At 34.4% G+C, this 23,471-nt stretch overlaps 1 protein-coding gene and 1 long non-coding RNA gene across 2 annotated transcripts; both read right to left on the reverse strand.

The window, feature by feature from the left end:
• Window positions 1–10,441: 10,441 nt before the first annotated feature.
• On the reverse strand, window positions 10,442–11,453 carry LOC132183121 (uncharacterized). Its single transcript, XR_009440353.1, has 2 exons — window positions 11,274–11,453; window positions 10,442–10,485 (listed from the first exon to the last, which is right to left on the reverse strand). It is a non-coding gene; the product is annotated as an uncharacterized LOC132183121 (long non-coding RNA).
• Window positions 11,454–12,421: 968 nt separating this feature from the next.
• LOC132180569 (receptor-like protein 20) lies at window positions 12,422–15,379 on the reverse strand. The gene is made up of 2 exons (XM_059593443.1): window positions 14,999–15,379; window positions 12,422–14,671 (listed from the first exon to the last, which is right to left on the reverse strand). The coding sequence occupies exons 1-2, from the start codon at window positions 15,377–15,379 to the stop codon at window positions 12,422–12,424; spliced, it is 2,631 nt and encodes an 876-aa protein (XP_059449426.1).
• Window positions 15,380–23,471: the final 8,092 nt, after the last annotated feature.

Raw genomic sequence — 23,471 nt, forward strand, 5'->3', positions numbered from 1 at the left:
AAAATTGAAAAACCAATCATTTCTCTTCCAGAAGAAAGAAAAAATCTTGGATTGAAAACCACTAACCAAAAAAATGTTGACAGAATTGACGAAATGTTGAAACATCTAAAAACTAGTCAAGCTTCCAGTTCTGGACAAGCTTGTGCTCTCCAAAAAATTGATGAAACGTCTGATTCAGAAAATTCTGAACATTCTCAATATCTTTCTGATTTCAAAATTAAAATGATTGAAGAAAATTTTAATCCGGATTAAAGGCTCCAAAGAATTTTTGATAAAACCAAACCCATTAATCTCACAAAAAATTGGTATTCAAAACTCACTCTTCCTGATTTACAATTTGAAGAAAGATTTTTTGAATCTCAGTTTTCTATTTCAGCCGATAAACTTTATGAATGGAACATTGATGGCTTGTCTGAACAAGAAGTATAGAATAAAATGAATCACATGTCTATGGTTGTTAATGCTTACGTTACTAATCACAATTTAAGCCAATCAGAAATTGTTGATTTGCTTGCTACGGATTTCTCCGGAACTCTTTGGAATTGGTGGGATAAATACCTCACTGAAGAATCTCGGGAAACAATTAAAAAAGCTGTCAAGAAAGATGAAGATGGCTTACCAATATTTGATGAACAACGTGGCACTGGTGAACCCGATAGTGTTAACACATTAATTTACACCATCATTAAACATTTTATTGGAACTCCTTCTAATATCACCTCTTGCATTTCTGATTTCCTGAATAATCTTCATTATCCTACTATGTTTGATTATAGATCGTATCAAGATGTTTTTCTTTCTCATGTTATGGTTAGATCTGATACTCAAAAACCCTATAGGAAAGAAAAGTTTATTGATGAATTACCTTCATTATTTGCTCACAAAGTTAAAGATGAACTCATTAACTCCAATACTAGATTAATTGAATACGGAAATTTAACTTATGGTGATTTGTTTGCTACTGTTAAAAAACTTGGCATAAAAATGTGCATTGATCAAAAGATGATAAGACAACAACTGAAGAACACTAAAAAAGCCAAATATGAAATGGGTAATTTTTGTGAACAATTCGGGTTACCTCCTATGGCTCCATCAAGGAGAAATAGAAAGAAACCTGATAAAGTTTTCAAGAAAAGACCCGCTCCATATTACAACAATTACAAGAAAAGAAACTTTAATAAACCCATTAAAAAATTCTCAGCTAACAAACCCAAAAAGAATACTTCCAAATTCAATAAATATTTTTCTAAAGGAAAATGTTTTAATTGTGGAAAATCAGGACATTTTGCTGATAAATGCCCTGAACCACGAAAGAAATTGAAAAAGAAAATCAATGCATTAAAGATGGATGACAATGAAAAAGAAACTCTTTTTAGAATTTTACAAAATGTAAATTCTTCTGACTCATCTTATTACGATTTCTTAACTTCCAGTGACTCTGATTACCATTCAGCTAGTGAATTTTCTAATAATGATTTCAAAATTGGTTGTAATGATTCTTGCTGCAGAAATGTTAAAACTTGCAATGTTCTCCCAAAAACTGAAGAAAAAGACAATTGGCTAATTACTTTGATTTCAAAAATTGAGAATCCTGAACTCAGAGAAGATTACCTTAAAAAACTCAAGAATGCAATGGTTAAAAATAAACCTAACAATGCAAAAGTCTCTCTTGATGAAACTCTGGAACGATTTTCTAGACAAAAATCCAAAGAAATTACTATCTCAGATTTGCAGCATGAGATTTGTATTATCAAGAAAGAAATTGCAAATTTGAAAAATGACCTCTTTACTGTTAAAACTGATAATAATGATTGAAAACAACAAATATTAATACTAAAAATTCAAAATTGTTTTCAAGATCACAATTCTGATAATGAAAAATGATAAGCAACCTGAGCATTCTGACGAAGCGGAATCCAACAATAAAGTGATTTCCAATGAAGTCAAGATTATCAGTCTTATTAACAAGATTGTTCCACCTAAATGGTATTCTAAAGTTCATATTGTCGTTGCTCCTGATTATGCCTTTGATACCTTTGCTTTGATTGATTTTGGTGCTAATTTAAATTGTATTCAAGAAGCAATAGTGCCCAATAAATATTTTGAAAAATCCACTGAAAAGTTGAATTCTGCCAGTGGAAGCTGTTTGCAAATCAAATATGAATTAAATAGTATACATGTTTGTACATCTCAGGGTAAGATTTGTTTTGATACTCCTGCTGTTCTTGTTAAAAATATGACTGAAAAAGTTATTCTTGGCCTTCCTTTCATTTGCATGCTTTATCATTTTTCTGTTGACGAATCCGATGTCTCAACTATTAAAATGGGCGTTGAAGTAAAATTTTATTTTGCTAACAAATTTGAAATTGATATTAGCCACTTTAACATTATCTCTGCTAAAACTAAACATTTAAATTTTTTAAAACAAGAAGTTAAATACAAAAGGATTACTGAACAACTTTCTGATAAATTATTGCAATCTAAGATTGCTTCTTTCAATACCCGCATTATTGATCTTGTCTATTCTGACCTTCCTACTGCCTTTTAGCATAGAAAAAAACACATTGCTTCCTTACCTTATATTAAAACCTTTTCTAAAAATAAAATTCCCACTAAAGCCAGACCCATTCAAATGAATGCTGAAACTTTAGATTTTTGTCAAAATGAGATTGTTAACTTACTTGCCAAAGGTATCATTCGTAAGAGCAAGTCTCCTTAGTCTTGTGCTGCTTTTTATGTAATGAAAATGCTGAAGTCGAAAGGGAAACTCCTAGGCTTGTAATCAATTATAAACCATTCAATGATGTATTAGAATGGATCAGATACTCCATCCCTAATAAAAAATATTTAGTTAGTCGTATTAGTGAGGCCGTAGTTTTTTCTAAGTTCAATATGAAGTCAGGATTTTGGCAAATCCAAATTGATGATAAAGATAGGTATAAGACTGCATTTACAGCCCCGTTTGGACATTATGAGTGGAATGTTATGCCCTTTGGTCTCAAAAATGCTCCTAATGAGTTCCAAAATATCATGAATGATATTTTCAATCCCTTTAGTCACTTTACTATCGTTTACATTGATGATGTTTTGATTTATTCTAAATCTGTTGATGAACACTGGAGACATTCAAATTCGTTTCTAGAAACAGTCAAACACAATGTACCTGTTTCTGCTAAAAAGATCAAGCTTTTCCAAACCAAAATTAGATTCCTTGGTTTTGATATTTTTGAAGGTCTAATAAGGCCCATGGATAGAGCCATCCAATTTGCCGATAAATTTCCCGATGTCGTCATTGATAATAATCAGCTCCAAAGATTCTTAGGTTCTCTAAATTATATTGCAGACTTCTACAAAGAACTGAGAAAACACTTTAAACCTTTGTTCGACCGTTTGCTAAGCAATCCTCCCCCCTGGACTGACACTCACACTTCTCTTGTCAAAGAAATTAAAGCCCATGTCAAGGCTTTACCCTGTCTAAGAATTCCTTCAGACAATGCTTTCAAAATTGTTGAAACTGATGGCTCTGAAATTGGCTTCGAAGGTATTTTGAAACAAATTGTTTCTTCAGGGTCTCCCGAACAGATTGTTCGTTTCCATTCTGGATCTTGGAATAAGGCTCAAGCTAATTATAGTACCAAGGGAATGTTGATTCTCACCTCTTTAGAAATGAATTCAGATTCGAAGCAAAAAAGATTCCCTCAGCTTAAGTGCAAATATTCCCAGCAATTTTAAAAGATTACCTTCACTCAAACTTCTGAAGTGATTTATTTATTTATTTATTTTTTTGGAAGGAAAATCATTCTTATCTCATTAATAGAGGAATTAAGAGCATTAAAACTCTTACAATCACAGAACATAACGTTCTGAAAGATCCTAGCCAAAGCTAAAATATCAAAGTCGTAACTAAAAGATTATACATCAAAGACGCCAAACATCCGCTAACCTATAACTAATCTTCAGTTGGAATAACAAATCTGCGCTAGGCAGACACAAACTAATGCATAGGTAGCTCTTATTCCTCGACCCTGGGATCAAAAGGACCCCATGCCGACACACATCCTCCTGAACCCGAAAGCTAGGATATCGTTCACATCCACAATCCCAGGGGTCTGGACCAAAATAACAAGCGAGGAGATCAAGAGATAGGACATGGCCTTATTACAAGCAGCAAGAAAAACAAGAAAAATATAGGGAAAATCAAAACAATACGACTGAAAATTTAAAAATAGGATTTATTGTATATCTTGCAAAGATCTGCAATTATTATTATTATTATTATTTTAAAAAAATCATCGATAAGAAAAAATCATTCAAACGCCCCCATTGAAGTGGGTTGTAGGCACAACTTTGTTCTATGAAACAAATAGCCGGCCATCCAGTGACCTGTTGTTCATAAATTTGATGGAAATCACCGTTTGATTTGTAAAGCATATTTGATCCCCTCAAAGCTAGCACGTAATATCAACAAAAAGAGCATTTAAGCTCTATTTTTTTTTTCGATGTAAAACTATTTTTAAAATGATGTTTTTCTTTAGGTATTTGGTTTGGAAACTTTTAGTTGAAAGATATAAAATTGAAATTACTCCTAAGGTGTGTTACAACGTCATTTTCCTTAAGAAATTATTTGTCCCCACAAAAAATGGTATGCAAATGGATAACAACATATATTTTTTCAGGATACAATGGAGCCCCAAAAAACTTATGTAGTTTAATTGCATTTTGCACAAACGAAATTAAACCCTCACATCATATTTTCTATTCTATCAAGAAACAAAGACTCTGATAATTTCTAAGTACAAGGAAGAGTTCTAAAGATAATAGAATAATAAGAGATAATTATCTACTAAAACTGCAAAGATAATTTCAAAATTAAACTGCTAATTTAACATTCATAAACTGTTATCAAATTGCTAATCCAACAAACACTTAATTATGACTATTAGATTAAATAATTAATTATCTAATAATAGTCATTAGATCTTAATTATTTAATCTCAATTGTTAGATCAAAGTTGATTTGATCTTACGATTAACTTTAATTACGATCCAGTAAAGCCAACCACTGGATCGACCTAAAAAGCATCCTATGGTCTAGATCAAACCACTAGATTGAATGATCTTGACCATCTAAAAATGAATAGTCATGATCAGATCACTTCAATGCATCGTATCAAGTGCCAAGTGTGCCATCAAGGCTAGCACGTAAATAAAGCACCCTACAGCCCACGCCACGCGTGCGTTGAATGAAGAGAGTCCCTATCGCTCACACTGTACTACAGTATACACTTATATATGTATACACGCAACATTTCTAATAGCTTAAAACTTGTTGGCATTAGAAAATAATATAAAGAATTTATGGGTGGTTTGGTGTTAGATAGCTATATCCACCCCTCCAAATGCTCCTTAGAGCTACATTGTGCACATTAACTTGATTTGTCTACAATACAATCGTCCATATTTATAAGGTAATGTATAAATACAATTATAATAATCAAATCTCATTGATTTAATTACAATCCCAATATTTGATTACAATTCAGCCATAAATAGAGAATATTTCAATATCAACATAATTATAGAATATACGAAAAATATTATATATTTTTCATATATTCTAAAAATCCTTAGGAAGAATATGAATCACACACGTTAAAATTCTAGGGATCATCATTCAGATATTGGCTGAGCAAGGAGAATTCTTGGGTCTACAAACTTGTGCAATGCTTATATCCTTACAAGGCTATAAAAGACCTTCACTTGCAATTTGTGTAGTAGTGGCAAGACGAGAAGGAAATCGTTCCATTCATTGATTTATTTCCTTTTCTTCGTAAATTGGATATCCCATTTCTTTCGTGGGTGATATTTGGTCAATAATAGGTATCCAAATGATGGATAGTTGTAATTGGCAAGTAGAAGATTCAAACATGCTTATGGGCATTCATGTGGAAAAAGGACCTTCATGCTGACATGGATAATAAAATGTACATTGAAGATGGAAGAAAATGGTAGAGGAGGAACTTATCAAGACTAAACCATGCAAACGCGTCGCATACGGAAAATCCGACTAATAGTATTTGGGAGGTTGAAGATCCAGTTGGCAGTCTTTGCAAGGAGTCCACCCACAACCAACCAAAAATCAATCTTTATAGATATTTGCTTTTGAGGATACCCGCCCACCACCAATCGTTTTCTGAAGAAATCATCATCTATATATAAGTACATGTTGTCTGACAACCAATAATTCAGGACTGATCAATATCTAATCCGCGTAGTTTACCCAAGGGAAGACTTGGAAGAAGAAAGATATACACATCATGATCGAGAAGTCTTCACCGGACTTGGAAGGAGAGAGTGACACCTTGACTTATCTCACTCATCCCTCCAACACTTCATTTGGATTGCAGGCGTACTAAATCCGATCATCATGAGTGACAAATTAATCTCAAAGCATCAGAGGGTGAGGACAAACGGTAACAGCATCTTATAATAGGACTGCTCATTCTAAGATTGAAGCGATATCATTGAATAGTTATCAATTTAGAGTATGAGAAAACTATGCTCATTCTCTCAACTTACACTCAAATGACAATATTTCCTTTCAAACTAAAAAAGTACTATTGCAATTCTTTTTTTCTTTTCTTTTTTAAATCTTTTTTCCACTAGCTGATTTTGTAATAGTCTGGACTGGGCCCATAAAGAGCAAGTGAAACACCTTTTATTTTTTGATATTGCTATTGTTCACACTCAATTAAAACGGTTAATGTAACGTATTTGAAGTAGTTTTTTTTTTTTTTTATGTCAAGCTATAAAAAACCAAAAAATTAAACTACTTATAACACATTATGTCAACAATAAAATATATGTTATAAATGGGTGGAAATATTAACGTTACTCCTTTTACAAAAGCATTGAGCAAATGTGAAAAATATAAGACATTATAAAAAGTGCTTTAATTGAAGTGCGAAAGTAATACCTTTATAAAAAGTGCTTTAATTGAAGTGCGAAAGTAATACCTTTATAAAAAGTGCTTTAATTGAAGTGTTAAAGTAATAAAATACCTTTTATAAAAAGTGAAAGTAATACCTTTATAAAAATTGCTTTAATTGACGAGGGGTAGCTCAATCGGCTGTAGATCACGCTTAATGAAATAGAGGTCACTAGTTCTAATCATACACTTGCTCTTCTTTTACTCATTGGTTTGTCTTCGATCTCTACAGCCACATGGCCAGGAAACGAAGGCAACAAAAGCATGCATATGGATTAATTGATAAGTTTATTGGAGAAAATTGGTTCAATGGATGAATTTAAAGATGGTTAATTGGCTTTTCTTTTTTCTTTTTCCTTTTTTTTTTAAAAAAAAAAAAAAGAAAAAAGATGGTTGGCTTAGTGTACCTAAAATTAAAGTGGGATTTAAAAAAGCATACTTTAAGGTATAATTACCATATATTCATTTGTTTACAAGATAATGTGAAACGTACTTGACTTGACTTGGCCCTCAAACAATATTTTCTCCAAGTTAGCAGACTTTTGGATTCACGAACAAAATCACTTGTGGTCTTATCGGGTTTGTTTCGGGGTAAAGTATTTTCATTGGAAGGAACAAAGTTCTTTCGCTTAGGACTACTTTTTCTACTCCACACTCAAAAAAGTTGTACGTAAATTAGACATTAATTATTGCTTTATTGCTTCAAATTCTGTGTTTCCACCGACAATGGTTTTCATTCACTCTCTCAAAACGAGTTTTTGGTTCCTGAACATTCACTATAATTTTATTGTGAATAATTATTCCAATTTTCCAACCAAGATTTAATTCTACGTACCACACAATTACAAGATTTAATTCACTGCATGTAATTTTATTGTGAATTATTGGCCCTCAGACAATATTTTCTCGAAATTACAAGGCATTTTGAATCCATGGACAAAATCACATGGGGTCTCATTGTTGGAAATAATTTTGGATGGTGCACAAATTCTCATTGATATAAAATAATTACAGTATAAATATTAACAATAAAATAAATAAAATACAAGAGATGAAAATAGAGTATGAAAAGATCTTACAATGCTATAGAATCACGCAAGAGCGTTGTCCTTAAATGTTGATTCGTGCCTCCCAGAGTATATAACTCGGTGCGATCGGTTCTCTTGACACGCAACCTCCCAAGATTAGACTATAACGTGTACCTTCGTTAAGGACACACTTTCAAGAACGAAGATTAATAAAACAACTCATTTGTCAAAGTCGATGAGGGACATCAAATAATTGAAATAGAAAATCTGCATATGGCTTTTTGCCTTGAAAAACAAGTGTTTGTCAAGGTTTGGAACCATATATGAAAGAAAAGAAGTAATCATCTTTTTTCAAAGCTAAATCCTTATATATACAAACGTGTGGGCTATTTTCTTTTAAAGCTCATTACATGTATTCATGTTTTAAAGACAGATGGTCAACACTACTTGACCATGCGTTAAGGACCCTTTAATGTGATGAAATAAATTAACCAACGGTAAAAAGGAATCAATGGTTATAAAAGTTTTATGGACCAAACAGTCATAAACCATAAAGATAGATGATAAAATATGTTTGGTCAATAACCGTAAAGATAATAAAATCTCATGAAAATATTTTAATGTCAAACGATAAAACATTTGGAATAACTGAAAAATATAGTTAAAACTAATAGCAAAATAATAAATTGCTTGTAACATACACAACACTCATCAGCTCGTTTGTCTCTTTGTAAGATATTTTCATAGGAAGGAACATGGAGCTTTCGCTTCAAACCGCGTTTCCCGGACCTCGTCTACACGTGATTCTCATTAATTCTCTCAACAATAAGTGAAAAACAACAAGTAGTATAAGATTAGATTACATGGTTGTTTCATATAGATTACAATAATTGAGTCACACTTTTTCAAAATACATCTTGTTTTGAATGAATCGTCTTCATGGGTGTATAAACTTATGTAACACTTATAAAAGCCTTTTACTTGTAGTTCTTTCTTTACCAAAAGAGCAATATACACAGTAAAAGATGATGGATAACTCTGGATCTCCAATACTGCTACTTACAGGGAGAATTTCCAACTGAAATTAAAGAAAATTGGTTCAATGGATGAATTTAAAGATGGTTGGCTTAGTGTAACTGAAATTAAAGTGGGATTTAAAAAAGCATACTTTAAGGTATAATTACCATATATTCATTTATTTATAAGATAATGTGAAACGTGCTTGACTTGACCTGTCCCATAGACATGATTTTCTGCAAATTAGCAGATATTTTGGATTCATGAACAAAATCACTTGTGGTCTTAATTAGCCCGTTTATTTTGGGGTAAAGTATTTTCATATATAGGAAGGAACATGCAAGGTGCATTTGCTTAGGACTACTTTTTCAACTCCACACTCAAAAAGGTCGTACGTAAATTAGACATTAATTATTGCTTTATTTTTGTAAGTTTGGTTTTTGGACATTCGCTGTACGTAATTTTATTGCGAATTATTCCAATTTTCCCATCATTTAATAAATCTACCACACAATTATATTGTGGTTAACAAGTTTCCGAGTCTTTTTGTCATCCTCTAACCCAATTTTTCCAATCTTTTCTACAACACGTAAGCAAGTGGAAGACATAAAAAAATAATAACAATAATAATAATAATAATAATAATAAAAAAAAAAAAAAAAGGAAGCAATGGGAAAACAAGAGTTGATAAAAATTGTGAAAGTGAAACCACCACAACGTACAGCTAGTGATCATGTGAAATCATATTAATGCAGTACTCAATAATGGATGCATCTGAGTCGCCGTATACTCTAACAAGTCTTTTTGATGATCGGATGGGCATATATAAAAGAAGATAAATTCCAGAGAATTTGGGGCCGGGAACTGCATCCAAATGTAATAATACTGCAATTGATGATTATTCTAATCCCAGTTAGGGCCAACTCAATAAATTTAGAAGCCTAAGGCCCCAATTTTTAATGGGGACCTTTTTCTTTATTTAAATACTAATTAGTTATATTGATCTAATAGAGCAGACAGAGCTGCCATGGTAAAACACTAATTAAAATACTAATTAAATACTAATTAGTAATTGATGATTTAATTTTTTTTTTACAATGTTGCTCAAATAGAGCTGCCATGGTTGAAGCTCCTTCCCAAGGAGCTTCAACCAGCTCACTAACTCGAGCATTACGAACTGCATAACCTGCCTCACCACCAACTTGTACTGGAACTCCTCTTTGCTTTTCCTTTTTCTTTCCCAGGAACAGAGCAGACAGCAGTATAGGTATGAGAAGACCAATAATAACTGCACCCACAATTCCTTATGGCCCATAGCCTTTCCAAACTGACAAGTAGTCACCAGCACCCAAATGTTTCAGCAGTTGTGAGTTCGACAAACCTCCATCGGAATCCCCCATTTTCAGTGTTTAACTTACAAAAGTTCCTTTCCACAACAGATCAACTTGTTACCTACAATAGATGACAAGTATTAGTGACATAATCCATTTTTGAACTTACAACGAGTTAACAAATAACTCTCCACTCATGATCTATCTATCAGGAATATAATTAACAAATATAATTACTACGATTACTATAGCCCATTGAGCATCAGGCATTGAATAGACCTAGATTAAGTTCAATGAGCAACAGCATGTGTTTAAATCCTTATAATACTCTAGGCATGCATGCAGATAACATTGACCGCATGAAACGCACAAAGTAGACCACATCCAGAACTTTTCTTGCAAAATCACGCTAAGAAAATTTGAAGACTTTAACAGTTAAGAAAATTTGGTAATTAAACTCCAGAAATAAGATTTCAACATTGACTTATTAGAAACAATTAAAACAGGAACTTTAGATTTTCAATACCCCTTAATTTGGAATTTATGTTCCCCTCATCGGTCTTCTTTAAAACGTAAAGCCTGCAACCCATTTTGTTCTTCAGATGGAGGGGGTATACAGCGAAAGAAGCATCGAAGGGGTCATCTTGAGTTACTGAAGTTACTGATAGCATCAAATTTTGGCAAAATACAGAGATTGAGCTTCAATTATCACAAATTACGAAATTGGTTAGAGAAAAAACTAAATCGAACCCAAAACCTAGACGCAAATAGATTCGATTGATGACATAAAGCTTATCCTGACAAGAACTCCAAGTCAAAAAAGATCAGAAAAACCAAATCACCATAAAAGATTAATTGGAATTGAAACAAACAGAGACGAAAGCAAAACAGAAGATGAAGAATTCTTACTATGTGATGAAGATAATGCTACAGTCTTCTTTCTCAGCGGGTGTGTGGAAGCTCGATAAAGCTGGGGAGCAAATGAAAAGCAGAGAAGGGTGGCACCGTGGCACTTGAGAAAAGATCGGGGAGTGTGTTTCACGGTAATAAACACTGAAATTATGAAAATGACCTCTCGGATTTAATGTAATGGCCGATTGCAGTGAGGGGGTAGTTTCGTTATTGTGGTTGACTCTGTGTATTTTAGTTGCCCAGCCGTACTGTAGGATCGAACAAACGCCACGTGGTGGGGAGCGAGAGAGAGAGAGAGGATACATGCTGACCACGAAGAACTCAAGTGCAAGATGACACGTGGCAAACAGTATGAGTGTCACGTGCGTACTGGCCATTACGGTTTTCCACGTTTCTCATTGGCACGCGTGTCGATGATATGTGACCATGAATTGGTCGTGACAGATTGCAGGTCTAGTTCTTGTTAAGATGTCACAGTTAACATTAACATTAACATTAACGGACATAATTGTGAAGATACTTCTTAACCATTTTTTAAGAAGCAATTTTTGACCCAATGACTGCGACATGCGAATTTAATATGAAATTAATAAGGTAATTTTTGTCTTATTAACAAAATTTAAGATTATTTTTGTTTTTTTATTGATTTTGGAGAGATACAATATTTTAGTAGTTTGAGAGAATATTGTTAATTGAATGGCCTCCACTTTATAAAACATGATTTTCAACCGATTGAACTATCCATTGAATACAAAAGACATTATCAATAACATATGTTTGGTTCCTATGCATGCTTGACTTGTATTTTAACGTCATTAGAAATAGAAAACTGCCAAGTATGAAGAACGTTGTGTTTCCACCAAGTTGAACTAATCGAAAATTATCAAATGGAATCATGGGATAAGTAATGCACACTACTACAACAACAAAAATTATAAAAATATATATATAAAAGACCCCACCAAATCATTTTACATACAACATATTAATGCCACACTATTCCAAAATACACCAAAACAATAATTAAAAAGGGAAATAACGCATTGCACACAGGGAAAAAAAAAAAAAGATTTAAAAGTAGAAATACACGGGTATAATAAATGCATACATGGCTTTGAGGGGGTATCTTGTCCAAATTATTTTATTTAATTTCTGCGTCTCTTCCCACCCAGTGGCCTTATTCTTAAGGTTTTCATTAACCAATCATGTTTCCTTGCAATCACAATCCGCCCAATGATTACTCCAACAACAAATCCAAATCCATATCCAATTGCAACTATTTTCCAACCAAATTCAAATAGTGATCTAGAGTCTTGACTTTCTTGAGAGATTGAAGCTTGAGAAGGTGGCTCATTAGAATTCTCACATTTCCTTGTCAATGGTCTCCCACACAATCTTGGATTCCCATCAAATGAACTGTTTTCAAATGTATCAAATTGTCTCCCTTGTGGTATAGACCCTATGAGAATATTACGAGAAACATTGAGGAATTCTAAGAAAGTGAGTTGTATTAGTTGCTCTGGAATCTCTCCCGACAACTTATTTTGAGAAAGGTCTAATGCTTCCAACTCTGTAAGGTTTCCTAAAGATGATGGGATATGACCGGTAAGAGCATTATTAGAAAGATTGAGCAACTGAGCTCCTTTTAAATTTCCAATAGATTCAGGAATCTCCCCGACAAATCCGTTGCTTGAGAAATCAATGGCTGTGAACACTTCTTGGACCTTCTCATAGAAAACATTATTTCCTTTGTTTGTCATCACCATAGAGTAAGTATAAGCCTGAGCCGTACTGACAAACCAATAAGAACTTTTTGTTTGAAAGTCTGAGTTTTCATGAATATAGGTTAACACATGCTCATCCTCAAATTTTTTGGCCTTCCAATTTTCAAAAAGTCTTAATGGCAGCTTTCCCATAAAATCATTGTTGGAGATGTCAAGGATTCGGATGTTGGGGAACTTATAAAAATAAGTTTGAGGCGTCTCCATTGGACCGTTGAATTTGTTTGACCGTAACATGAGGACCTTTAAATTTGGAAGATGTCCCAACCAAAATGGAAACATATCATTGAATTGGTTATCACTAAGATCAAGGACCTTTAGCATTGTACACTCAGCCAACAATCTCGGTAACTGCCCTTGGAATTTGTTTTGACTGAAATTTATTATCTTCAATTGGCTTCCTCTTATCCAAGTTTTTGGAATGCTTCCTTGAAATTTGTTCCTTCGCAAATCAAGTACTGATAGAGAAGCACCAAAGTTGTCAAAGCATCGAGGAAGTGAACCACTTAAGTTGTTATTAGCCAAATCAAGGACTTCAAGAGAGCTCAGATTGCAAAACAATTCTGGTATGTTTCCAGTCAATGAGTTGTTTGAAATATAAAAATGCAAAGTGGAGACTGGTGGAACAGGAAGTGATCCTTGGAGAAAATTGGATCTGAGATCAAGAAATTGTAGAGAAGTCCATGGAAAAATAATTGGATGTTGACTAAAGCCTGCGAGCAAGTTGTTGGAAAGATCAAGAACCCCTAGACTTGTTGTGCTTGTGTTCCACATCCATTCTGGAACTTGGCCATGAATCTTGTTGTTGGACAAGTTTAGATGCTTCAATTCATGTTGGCTTCTTATGAAATTTGGAACCTCGCTCAAGTTGCATGAAGAAAATCCTAAAAGTTGAAACTTTTGAAGAGTTGCATTGGCACTAGTTTCTTTAATGAGTAACGATAATTGATTACCAGAAATATCCAATTCATATAAATGTTTGAGCTTAAGAAACTCATCAAACTCCAAAGTGCCATTAAAGTAGTTCTTAAAAAGATAAAGAACTTGAAGATTCTTGAGGTTGAAGATTGAGTTTGAAATTTGACCATGAATCTTGTTTACTGCAAGGTCCAAGACACGTAAGTTTGTGAGGTTCATAGGCCCAAAAGTAACTGGACCAGTTAACTGATTGTTGTTCAGGCCGATGATACTCAATTGTGTCACATTCTCGAATTTTATTTCACCACTCAAAAGATTATAGCTTAGATCAAGATAACTCAATTGTGGCAAGTTTACAAGCCTAAAAGGAACTTGGCCTGTCAATTGAGTGCAAGACATTTCTAGATAAGAGAGTTGAAGTAGGTTTCCAAGTGAATGCGGAATGTTACCCACAAAAGAGTTATATGAAAGGAGAAGAGTGGTGAGTTTAGTGAGATTACCAAGTGAAGATGGAATGGACCCTGAGAAATTGCACTCCCTAATATACAACCAAGTCAAAAAGCTAAGGTTTCCCATGGAAGCGGGTAGCTCACCTGAGAAACTCGTGCGTGCCAAATACAATGTCTGAAGAGGGCTACTCCATGTAAAGTTAGGCAAATAACCGGTGAGACCTGCATTGGCACCTACACTCAGAACCTGTAAATTTGATAGCTTAAAGATGCCTATTGGAAATTCTCCGTGCAAACCACAACCAGAGAGAGAGAGGAATGTTAAAGAAGACAAATTTGCCAAAGTATTAGGCACAGTAGAATTAATATGCACCCCACTCAAATCAAGCTCTTCTAGGTGGGTCAAATTTCCAACTAGGTTTCTGAGGCTAGCCTTTTTGAGTTCCAAAAGGGAATAGTCTTGAGACAAATCAAGAGATGACAACTGGGACAATTGTGAAATTTCTAAGGGGATTTCACCAGAAAAATTAGAGAAAGAGAGATCGAGATGCGTTAATCTTGAAAGATTGCGTACCTGGGGTGGGATAGAAGATGAGAAAAAGGAATTGTAGGCAAGGTTAAGCCTTTGGAGGTGAACAAGGCGAAAAAGGCTACTGCTGGAGTTAATAGAACCAAATAGACAGCTGCTACTGAGGTCGAGGCCAATTACACGACCTGTGTTGTCATCGCACTCAACTCCATCCCATGAGCAGCAATCACTTTTGTTTAGTTCAAGTGTCCAAGACGCAAGCTTGAATTGACACTTATCAAAATCATACACCGGTGTGAAAAAGCTTTGCTTGAATTGCAACAAGGCAGAGCTGTCATCACCATGGCACATAGGAGGAGAAGAATGAGTGAGTGAAAATAAGGCCATGAAAATGAAAATGAAGAGAGCAAGCGATGATAAACCCATAATTAATGTTGCAACTAACTTGGTACTTATGAAGCCTCCTAGGAGTAGGAGAGACCTTATTTATAGGGTGGTGGAGTCTTGTCTTGTAGTTGTGCCCTTAATATGAAAGCTCGGCAGACGTCGCAAAAGCCTTGCAAAGTAAAGCAAGACTTCGGAGAGACTAGCAAGTGGAAGACATAGAAAAGCAAAAGCAATATGGGAAACCAAGACTTGGTAAATTAAAGTGTGAAAGTTAAACCACCATGCACAACAGCTAGCTAGGGCCATCATGTGACATATATATGATGTGAAATCATAATGCACTCAATAATAATGGAAGCATCTAATTAGTCACACTTTTTTAAAATCCCATTTGGAGTCGATCTCCAAACTTAAATGTAACGCGTATATATATCCTTAATTACTAGGCTATAAAGGAATATTTATTCCTCTAAAAAATAAAAAATAAATTATTATTATTTTTTAAGGAATACACTATTTTTCCAAAAAAAAAAAAAAAAAACCCACATTAAAATGGTTAATGTAACGTATTTGAAGTTTTTTTTTTTTTTTATGTCAAACACTAAAAACCAAAAAAATTAAACTACTTGTAACACATTATGTCAATGATAAAATATACATTATAAATGGGCGGAGATAATAACATTACTCATTTCACAAAAGCATGGAGGAAATGTGAAAATAAGACATTATAGAAAGTGCTTTAATTGAAGTGCGAAGTAATACCTTTATAAAAAGTTTTTTAATGGAAGTGTAAAAGTAATAAAATACCTTTTTATAAAATGTGAAAGTAATACCTTTATAAAAAGTGTTTTAACTGAAGTGTGAAAACACTAAAATACCTTTATAAAAAGTGAAAGTATACATTTATAAAAAGTGATTTAATTGCTTTATAATAATTGTTGTAATTGCCCTACGTCTTAAGAGCGGATTAAAATTCTCTCTAATTACTCAAAATTGGAGATTCTCATTTTACAAAATCGTAATCCTTCATTTTAAACCCATAATAACAGTGTCTTTATTTATCATCATTCAAGTCTGGTCTAAAAATTTATATTTCTTCTTTTACTCATTGGTTTTATGTCTTCGATCTCTATAACCACATGGTATGGCCAGGAAACGAATTAAGGCAACAGAAGCAAACATATGGATTAATTGATAAGTTTATTAGAGAAAATTGGTTCAATGGATGAATTTAAAGATGGTTGGCTTAGTGTAACTGAAATTAAAGTGGGATTTAAAAAGACATACTTTAAGGTATACTTACCATATATTCATTTATTTATAAGATAATGTGAATTGTGAAACGTGCTTGACTTGGCTTTGCCCTCAAACAAGATTTGGGAATCATGAACAAACTCACTTTTAAGAAGTTTCCTATCAAGATTTTCATAGGAAGGAACAAAGTGCTTTCGCTTAGGACTGCTTTTTCTACTCCACACTCAAAAAGTGGTATGTAAAACATTAATTATTGCTTTATTGCTTCAAATTCTGAGTTACCAGCGTCTACTTATGATTTTCATTCAAAACGTGTTTTTGGAGCTATACCTACAAATCTATTATCTATCCTTGCCTTGTAATATGCATCACTAACAAGTAGCTAGTATAAGAATAGATTACATGGTTGTTTCGTATTCTAGATCTGTTTCCTTTTATTATTCACAACCACACAAAAAAAAAAAAAAAAGATTATTACGTTCTTTTCATTATCTGTGTATTTATTTTATTTATAAGTTTGGTTTTTGGACGTTGACTGTAATTTTATTGTGAATTATTCCAATTTTCCCATCATTTAATAATTCTACAACACAATATTAATTGTAGTTAACAAGTTTCCGTGACTTTTTGTCATCCTCTAACCCAATTTTCCCAATCTTTTCTACGACACAGTGGAAGACATAGAAAAGCAAAAGCAATGAGAGAACAAGACTTGATAAATTAAAGTGTGAAAGTTAAACCACCACAACAGCTAGGGCTTAAAAAGAAAAAAAAAAAAAAAAAAAAAAAAAAGCCACTTAGCGCCAAGAACACGTTTGTTACTTTCCAATTTTTTATTTTTCTGGAAACAGTCTACTTTAGCGAAAGTAATTTGGTGCTTAGAATAAAAAAGATATTGGTAATGGGAGATATATATATATCATAGCAAGTAATTTAATAGAAGTGCTCTGACAAAAAAAAAAAAAAAAATTATTGAAGTGGTGGAAGTAAAGCCATCTTCACATGTTGTTCTTTATTTGAAATCAAATAAGAATAGCAGCTTTATTTGAAAAACGTGAAGCCACAGATTTGTCCACGATCACTCAAATTGGGACAATATGTTTTGGTTGATATCCAAAACAGAGCATATATATATATATATATATATATATATATATATATATTTGATAAACACATAGTGTTTGGCTCTTGGCTAGTTAGAGCATTTACATCCGGCTCATGAATAAATATTTAGCTAAATTATAGCTAAAAGACCACTTTTTTTTTTCCTTTTTTTTTTCTTTTTTTTTAAAAAAAATTTTTAGCTATTCAATCTTTTAAAGCTTAGCATTTTAGCATTTTAATTTATTTACTTTTCTTTATTCTATTTAAATATTTTTCTTTAATCTTTTTTTTCAATCCAATTTTTTAAAGTTTGTCATTTCTAAGGTCCTATTTTTTGTAAATTTGTCTCTTTTTTTTTAATGATCATATTTTTTTAAAAAAAAAATATATATATATATATATATATATATATATATATATATATATATTTATCTAATGATCATATTTTAAAAAAAAATTTGTATTTTTTTTTTTTCTAACTGTCATATTTAAGAAAAAAAAATGAAGCATTTAATACCAAGTTTCTTGTTAACCATCATATTGTTCTAAAATAAAGCATTCATTGTTGCCGGAAGAGAAAGAGGGAGAAGAAGGAGGCTGATTTTTCATTTTATAAAAGAGAGATGATAAAATTATTTTTTATTAGAGGAGAGATAAAAGAATGAAAATTTTCTTCACAGCAACGCGGCAGCATCTACTTTAGAAAAAGCAATTTAGAACTAAGACCACGTTTGTTACCTTTTAGATTTTTATTTAATTTTTTAATATTTTTACCTAACCTCTTGACTACCAAGGGAATCACCTACTTTCAAAAAAAAAAAAAAGCCATTTAGCGCCAAGAACACGCTTGTAACTTTCCAATTTTTTATTTTTCTGGAAACAGTCTACTTTAGCGAAAGTAATTTGGTGTTTAGAATAAAAAAGATATAGAAAGATTAGGACTCCTTTTTCGGAGGAAGAAAGAAGGTGCTTTCGCTTAGGACTACTTTTTCTACTCCACGCTCAAAAAAGTCGTACGTAAAACATTAATTATTGCTTTATTGCTTCAAATTCCAAGTTTCCAGCGTCTATACCTACAAATCTATTATCTATCCTTGCCTTGCCTTGCCTTGCCTTGTAAAGACTTTAATAATCAGAAGTATTTTTAAATGTACTGTCTTACCTTAACATTGGTATAAGCTTTGTATTTATAATTAAAGTTGTCACAATAGATAACAATTTACAGATCTGATAATACATTTGAATTCTAAAAGATATGAAATACATTTGAATTCTGAAACATATAATTTAAATTTTAACTCCTCTTATAATCTTTATCTTGAGAAGCTTTATCTTGAAGACTCTTTTGAATTTGAACTTGGAGATTATCTTACAACTTATCTTTATCCTTAACACGCCCTCTCAAGTTCAACGGTAAAGGAACGACGTTGAGCTTGAAACAAAGAGATGCAAACCGCGTAGATGATAGAGGCTTGGTAAATATATCCGCAAGCTGATCTTTAGTAGATAGAAATTTAATCGCAAGTGTCTTCTTGTTGACTATATCATGAACAAAATGAAAGTCTATCTCTATGTGTTTCATGCGTGCGTGATAGACTGGATTTGAGGAAAGATAAGTTGCTCCAATATTGTCACACCACAAAACTGGAGATTGAACTGAAGTTACACCAAGTTCATGCAATAATGATTTTAGCCATTGGATATCAGCAGCAGCGTTTGCAAGGGCTTTATATTCGGCTTCGGTGCTAGACCGAGCAACCGTTTTTTGCTTACGACAACTCCAAGAGATAAGATTCGGGCCAAGAAAAATAGATAAACCTCCTATAGAACGGCGATCATCACGGGAGCCCGCCCAATCCGGATCAGAAAATGCTTGAATTAAATTTGAGGAGGAACGTCGAAACTGTAGACCAAATGTCATTGTCAGTTTGAGATAGCGCAGGGGACGCTTGGTAGCTTGCCAATGAGGCTCAAGAGGCTTGTGCATGTATTGTGACAACTTGTTGATTGTGAAGACAATGTCCAGTCTCATGATGCATAAATATTGGAGAGCGCCGATTGTGCCGCAGTAGAGAGTGGGGTCTTTAAAAATAGTCCCTTCAAAGGCTGAGAGACTTGTTGATGTAGCCATTGGTGAGGCAATCAACTTTGCATCACCCATTTTTGTACAAGTTAGGAGCTCTAGGATATACCATTGCTGAGATAGGTATGTAATTCCTGAATGATATAGAACCTCAATTCCTAGAAAAAAATTCAGACTTCCAAGGTCTTTGATAGCAAACTCAGAGTGCAATTTTGAGATCAAATCAATTATTGCAGTAGTACTGGAGCATATAATAATTATGTCATCCACATAAATGAGAACATAAATTGTCATGGCAGCATATTTATATATGAACAATGACGTATCAGATTTTGAACCATGAAAACCAAGCTCGGGGCGCTTGTTTTAGCCCATAAAGAGCTTTTTGCAACTTGCATAGATGCAGAGGAAATTGAGGATGAGTAAATCCAGAGGGTTGAGTTATATAAACTTCTTCAGATTCGTAGTGGGTTTAATTACAGGGTTGAAAGTTTCACCAAAGTCCACACCAGGATGTTGATGAAAGCCCTTGGCAACATGACGTGCTTTGTATCTTTCAACCGATCCATCAGCCCGTCGTTTGATGCGGAATACCGACTTACATCCTACAATATTTTGAGCCTCCCAAGGGGAAACTAATTTCCATGTTCGATTCTGTAACAATGCATCAAATTCACAATTCATTGCTTTTCTCCATTTCGGATGCTTGATGGCAAAAGAGTAGCAAGTTGGTTCTACCAAATCCAAGTTGGCTTCGGTTAGGAGAGCATGAGGGAGAGGATATTTTGTGGTACCATCGGTGGGTATTTTTGGTTTGATAATTCCATGTTTGGCTCTTGTAGTCATGGAATAGGTGTTGGTAGGGATATTTTGGTTTGTAATGTGGGGACCTACAAACGTGGGAGTGGGTGAGACTAGGGGGTTCACGGGTTGAATGTAGTTTGGGTGAGCTACGGTTGTTGAATGATTTTCAAGTGGGCTAGGGGCTAGATTTTCAACAGGTGTGGCAGGAAATTGATGAGTTTGAGAGGGACTTGTCATAGATGTGTTTGTGGGAGGTGCTTGGAAAACCATTGAGGGACCGGTTAATAAGGTTGTTGGTCTAGGCGCAAGGGTGGGTCTTTGTGCAGATGTAGATGGGTTGTTTGGCATGTGAGAAGTGACATGGGTGAGGCTAGGTGCATGTGAAGTAGCTTGCAGGAGCACACTTGCTGCTGGTAGAGAACTCACAGGCTGGAGGAGAGAGAGTTGAAAAGGAGCTGGACCCAAAATTGATGCATTAGATAAGGACAAAGAAGGCGATTTTTCAGCCTGAGAAAAACGAAAGATTTCTTCTTGGAATATCACATCTCGTGAGAAGTAAACTCTACCGGTTGGAATATGCAAACATTTGTAACCTTTGTGTAAAAGACTATACCCAAGAAAGAGACACTGGACAGATTAAGGCTACAACTTATTTGTGTTGTAGGGTCGTAAGTTTGGCCAACAGGTTGAACCAAAAACCTTCAAAAAATTGTAGTCAGGTTGAATTTTGAAAATAATTTCAAATGGAGATTTTTTTTGTAAAGTGTTTGTTGGCATTCGATTTATAAGATAACATGCCCTGACAAAGGCATATTCCCAAAAACGAAGGGGAACAGATGCATGAGAGAGAAGAGCTAATCCAGTTTCGACAATATGTCGATGTTTTCTTTCAATAGCCCCATTTTGTTGATGGGTACGAGGACAAGATAGTCTGTGAGTGATGCCATTTTGTTGAAAATATTTATGGAGAGAGCAGTATTCGCCTCCCCAATCAGATTGGACACACTTGATTTTTCTGTTAAAAAATCGTTCAACGTAAGATTGAAATTTAACAAAAATATCAAAGACATCAGTTTTGCGCATAATTGGAAAAAGCCAGGAATAGCGACTAAAATTTTCCATAAATGAAACATAATATCTAAAACCAGATTTTGAACAAATGGTAGAAGGACCCAAAGCATCTGTGTACATTAATTCTAAAGGAAATTTACTACGATGTAGAGACTTGGAGAAAGGGAGTTGATGACTCTTGGATCCAAGGCAAGCAGCACAAGACATGGAGTCCTTTTTATTTTGCAAAAATGGAAGCTTGAATGAAGATAAGACACGACGAACAACACTAAAAGCCGGATGACCCAAACAGGAATGCCAACTTGACACAGATGCACGTTCACCCACCAAAGCAGTTGGATCACGCACTTTATTGACGTATGAAAAATGAGGAATGATATAAAGCCCGTGATTACTCCGCCCTTGCAGAAGAGTGTTCCCGATAGCTTGGTCTTTCACAAAAAATTTATATGGGTGAAATTCAAAATAAGTTTTTGTAGCTTTGGTAAATTGATGCACAGACAATAAGTTTTTCCGAATTTGAAGGACATGGAGAACATTATTTAATTGAAATTGAAGAGAAGGGGTAGAAATTTGGGCAGTCCCAATATGCTTGATAGAAAGCCCAGTACCATTACCAACACGGATTTGGTCAGAACCACCATATTCTTCGGCCTTCAAGTTGAGATTGGCAAGATCCGAAGTGATGTGATACAAGGCCCCAGAGTCTGGGTACCAATTGTGATCCACAAGGGAGGGAGGTGCAGCAACATAGGCGTGAGCATTTGATGTATGCTCTTGTTGAAAAGAATCATCAAATCGGTGGTGACATGTGAGAGCTCCGTGACCAGCTTTTAGACATACCTGACAAAAAAGTCGGGACTGAGAATGAGAGGATCGTCCACCATACCCCCTGCCACGCTGATTTCCAAATTGGTAAGGTGGACGATTTTGCTGGGAGTATCTCTCACCACGGCCATAATTAAAATTGGATGGAGAATGGCGGCCTCCACGTCCATAGGTTGGCCTATTTTTAGTCACAAAGTTTGCATCTGCAGGGGTAGCATCTAGTGTTGCAGCATTGTGAAAAAGACGGTGCTCATGAGCAAGGAGATGCCCATATAGATCATCAGTCATAGGAGTCACACGGGTGGTAATAGATGTGACAAATGAGTCATAGTAAACCCCAAGGCCGGCAAGGAGAAATGCAGTGAGCTCAAAATCATTGAGTGGTTGATCAACGGCAACAAGAGTATCCACGTGGCCTGTGAATTTCTAAAAATAGTCCGAGACGGAGGAATCACCCTTCTTGAGGGTAGCAAGTTGGAGATGAACTTGCATAAGGCGAGCTTGAGAGTGAGAGGTGAACAGGCATTCAAGAGTGAACCAAAGATCACGGGAAGTGGTACACTTGAGCATATAAGTAAGGATGGACTCCGTTAAGGAGGATGTAAAAGCACCTAGGATGAGTTGGTCCTGCTGGTTCCATGTCGCATACGCTGGATTTTGTTGCATTTCGACAGTTTCAACTCCATCAGTGGTGGAGGACACAACTTCAATGATTTGGAGTGGAGGTTTGATAGTGCCATCAACGAAGCCATGGACAGAGTGGCCTTTGAGAATGGGCACAATAGTAGCCTTCCACAAACGATAATTGTCTTTTGAAAGCTTGTGAGTAACAGAAGTGTGGATAGTGGTGGCTGCAGTGGTGATGGTAGCATGTGGGGTGGGAACCACAATGGAAGATGATGCATCGGTCATTGCGGTTGAGAGAAGTGAGAAAAAAAAAATTGAATGGGTAGTGAGATGGGAAAAGAAAAAAAATGAAAATAG

Source organism: Corylus avellana, chromosome ca5 (assembly GCF_901000735.1).
Source record: "Corylus avellana chromosome ca5, CavTom2PMs-1.0".
In the NCBI taxonomy this organism is placed as follows: domain Eukaryota; kingdom Viridiplantae; phylum Streptophyta; class Magnoliopsida; order Fagales; family Betulaceae; genus Corylus; species Corylus avellana.

Bases quoted from the DNA above. Each gene is read 5' to 3' on its own strand.
- LOC132180569 (XM_059593443.1), bottom strand. From the start codon at position 15,379: ATGGGTTTATCATCGCTTGCTCTCTTCATTTTCATTTTCATGGCCTTA. The intron at 14,672-14,998 runs GTACGCAATCTT...TCAAATTTACAG, and splicing joins CATCTTCTATCCCACCCCAG to GTTCTGAGTGTAGGTGCCAA.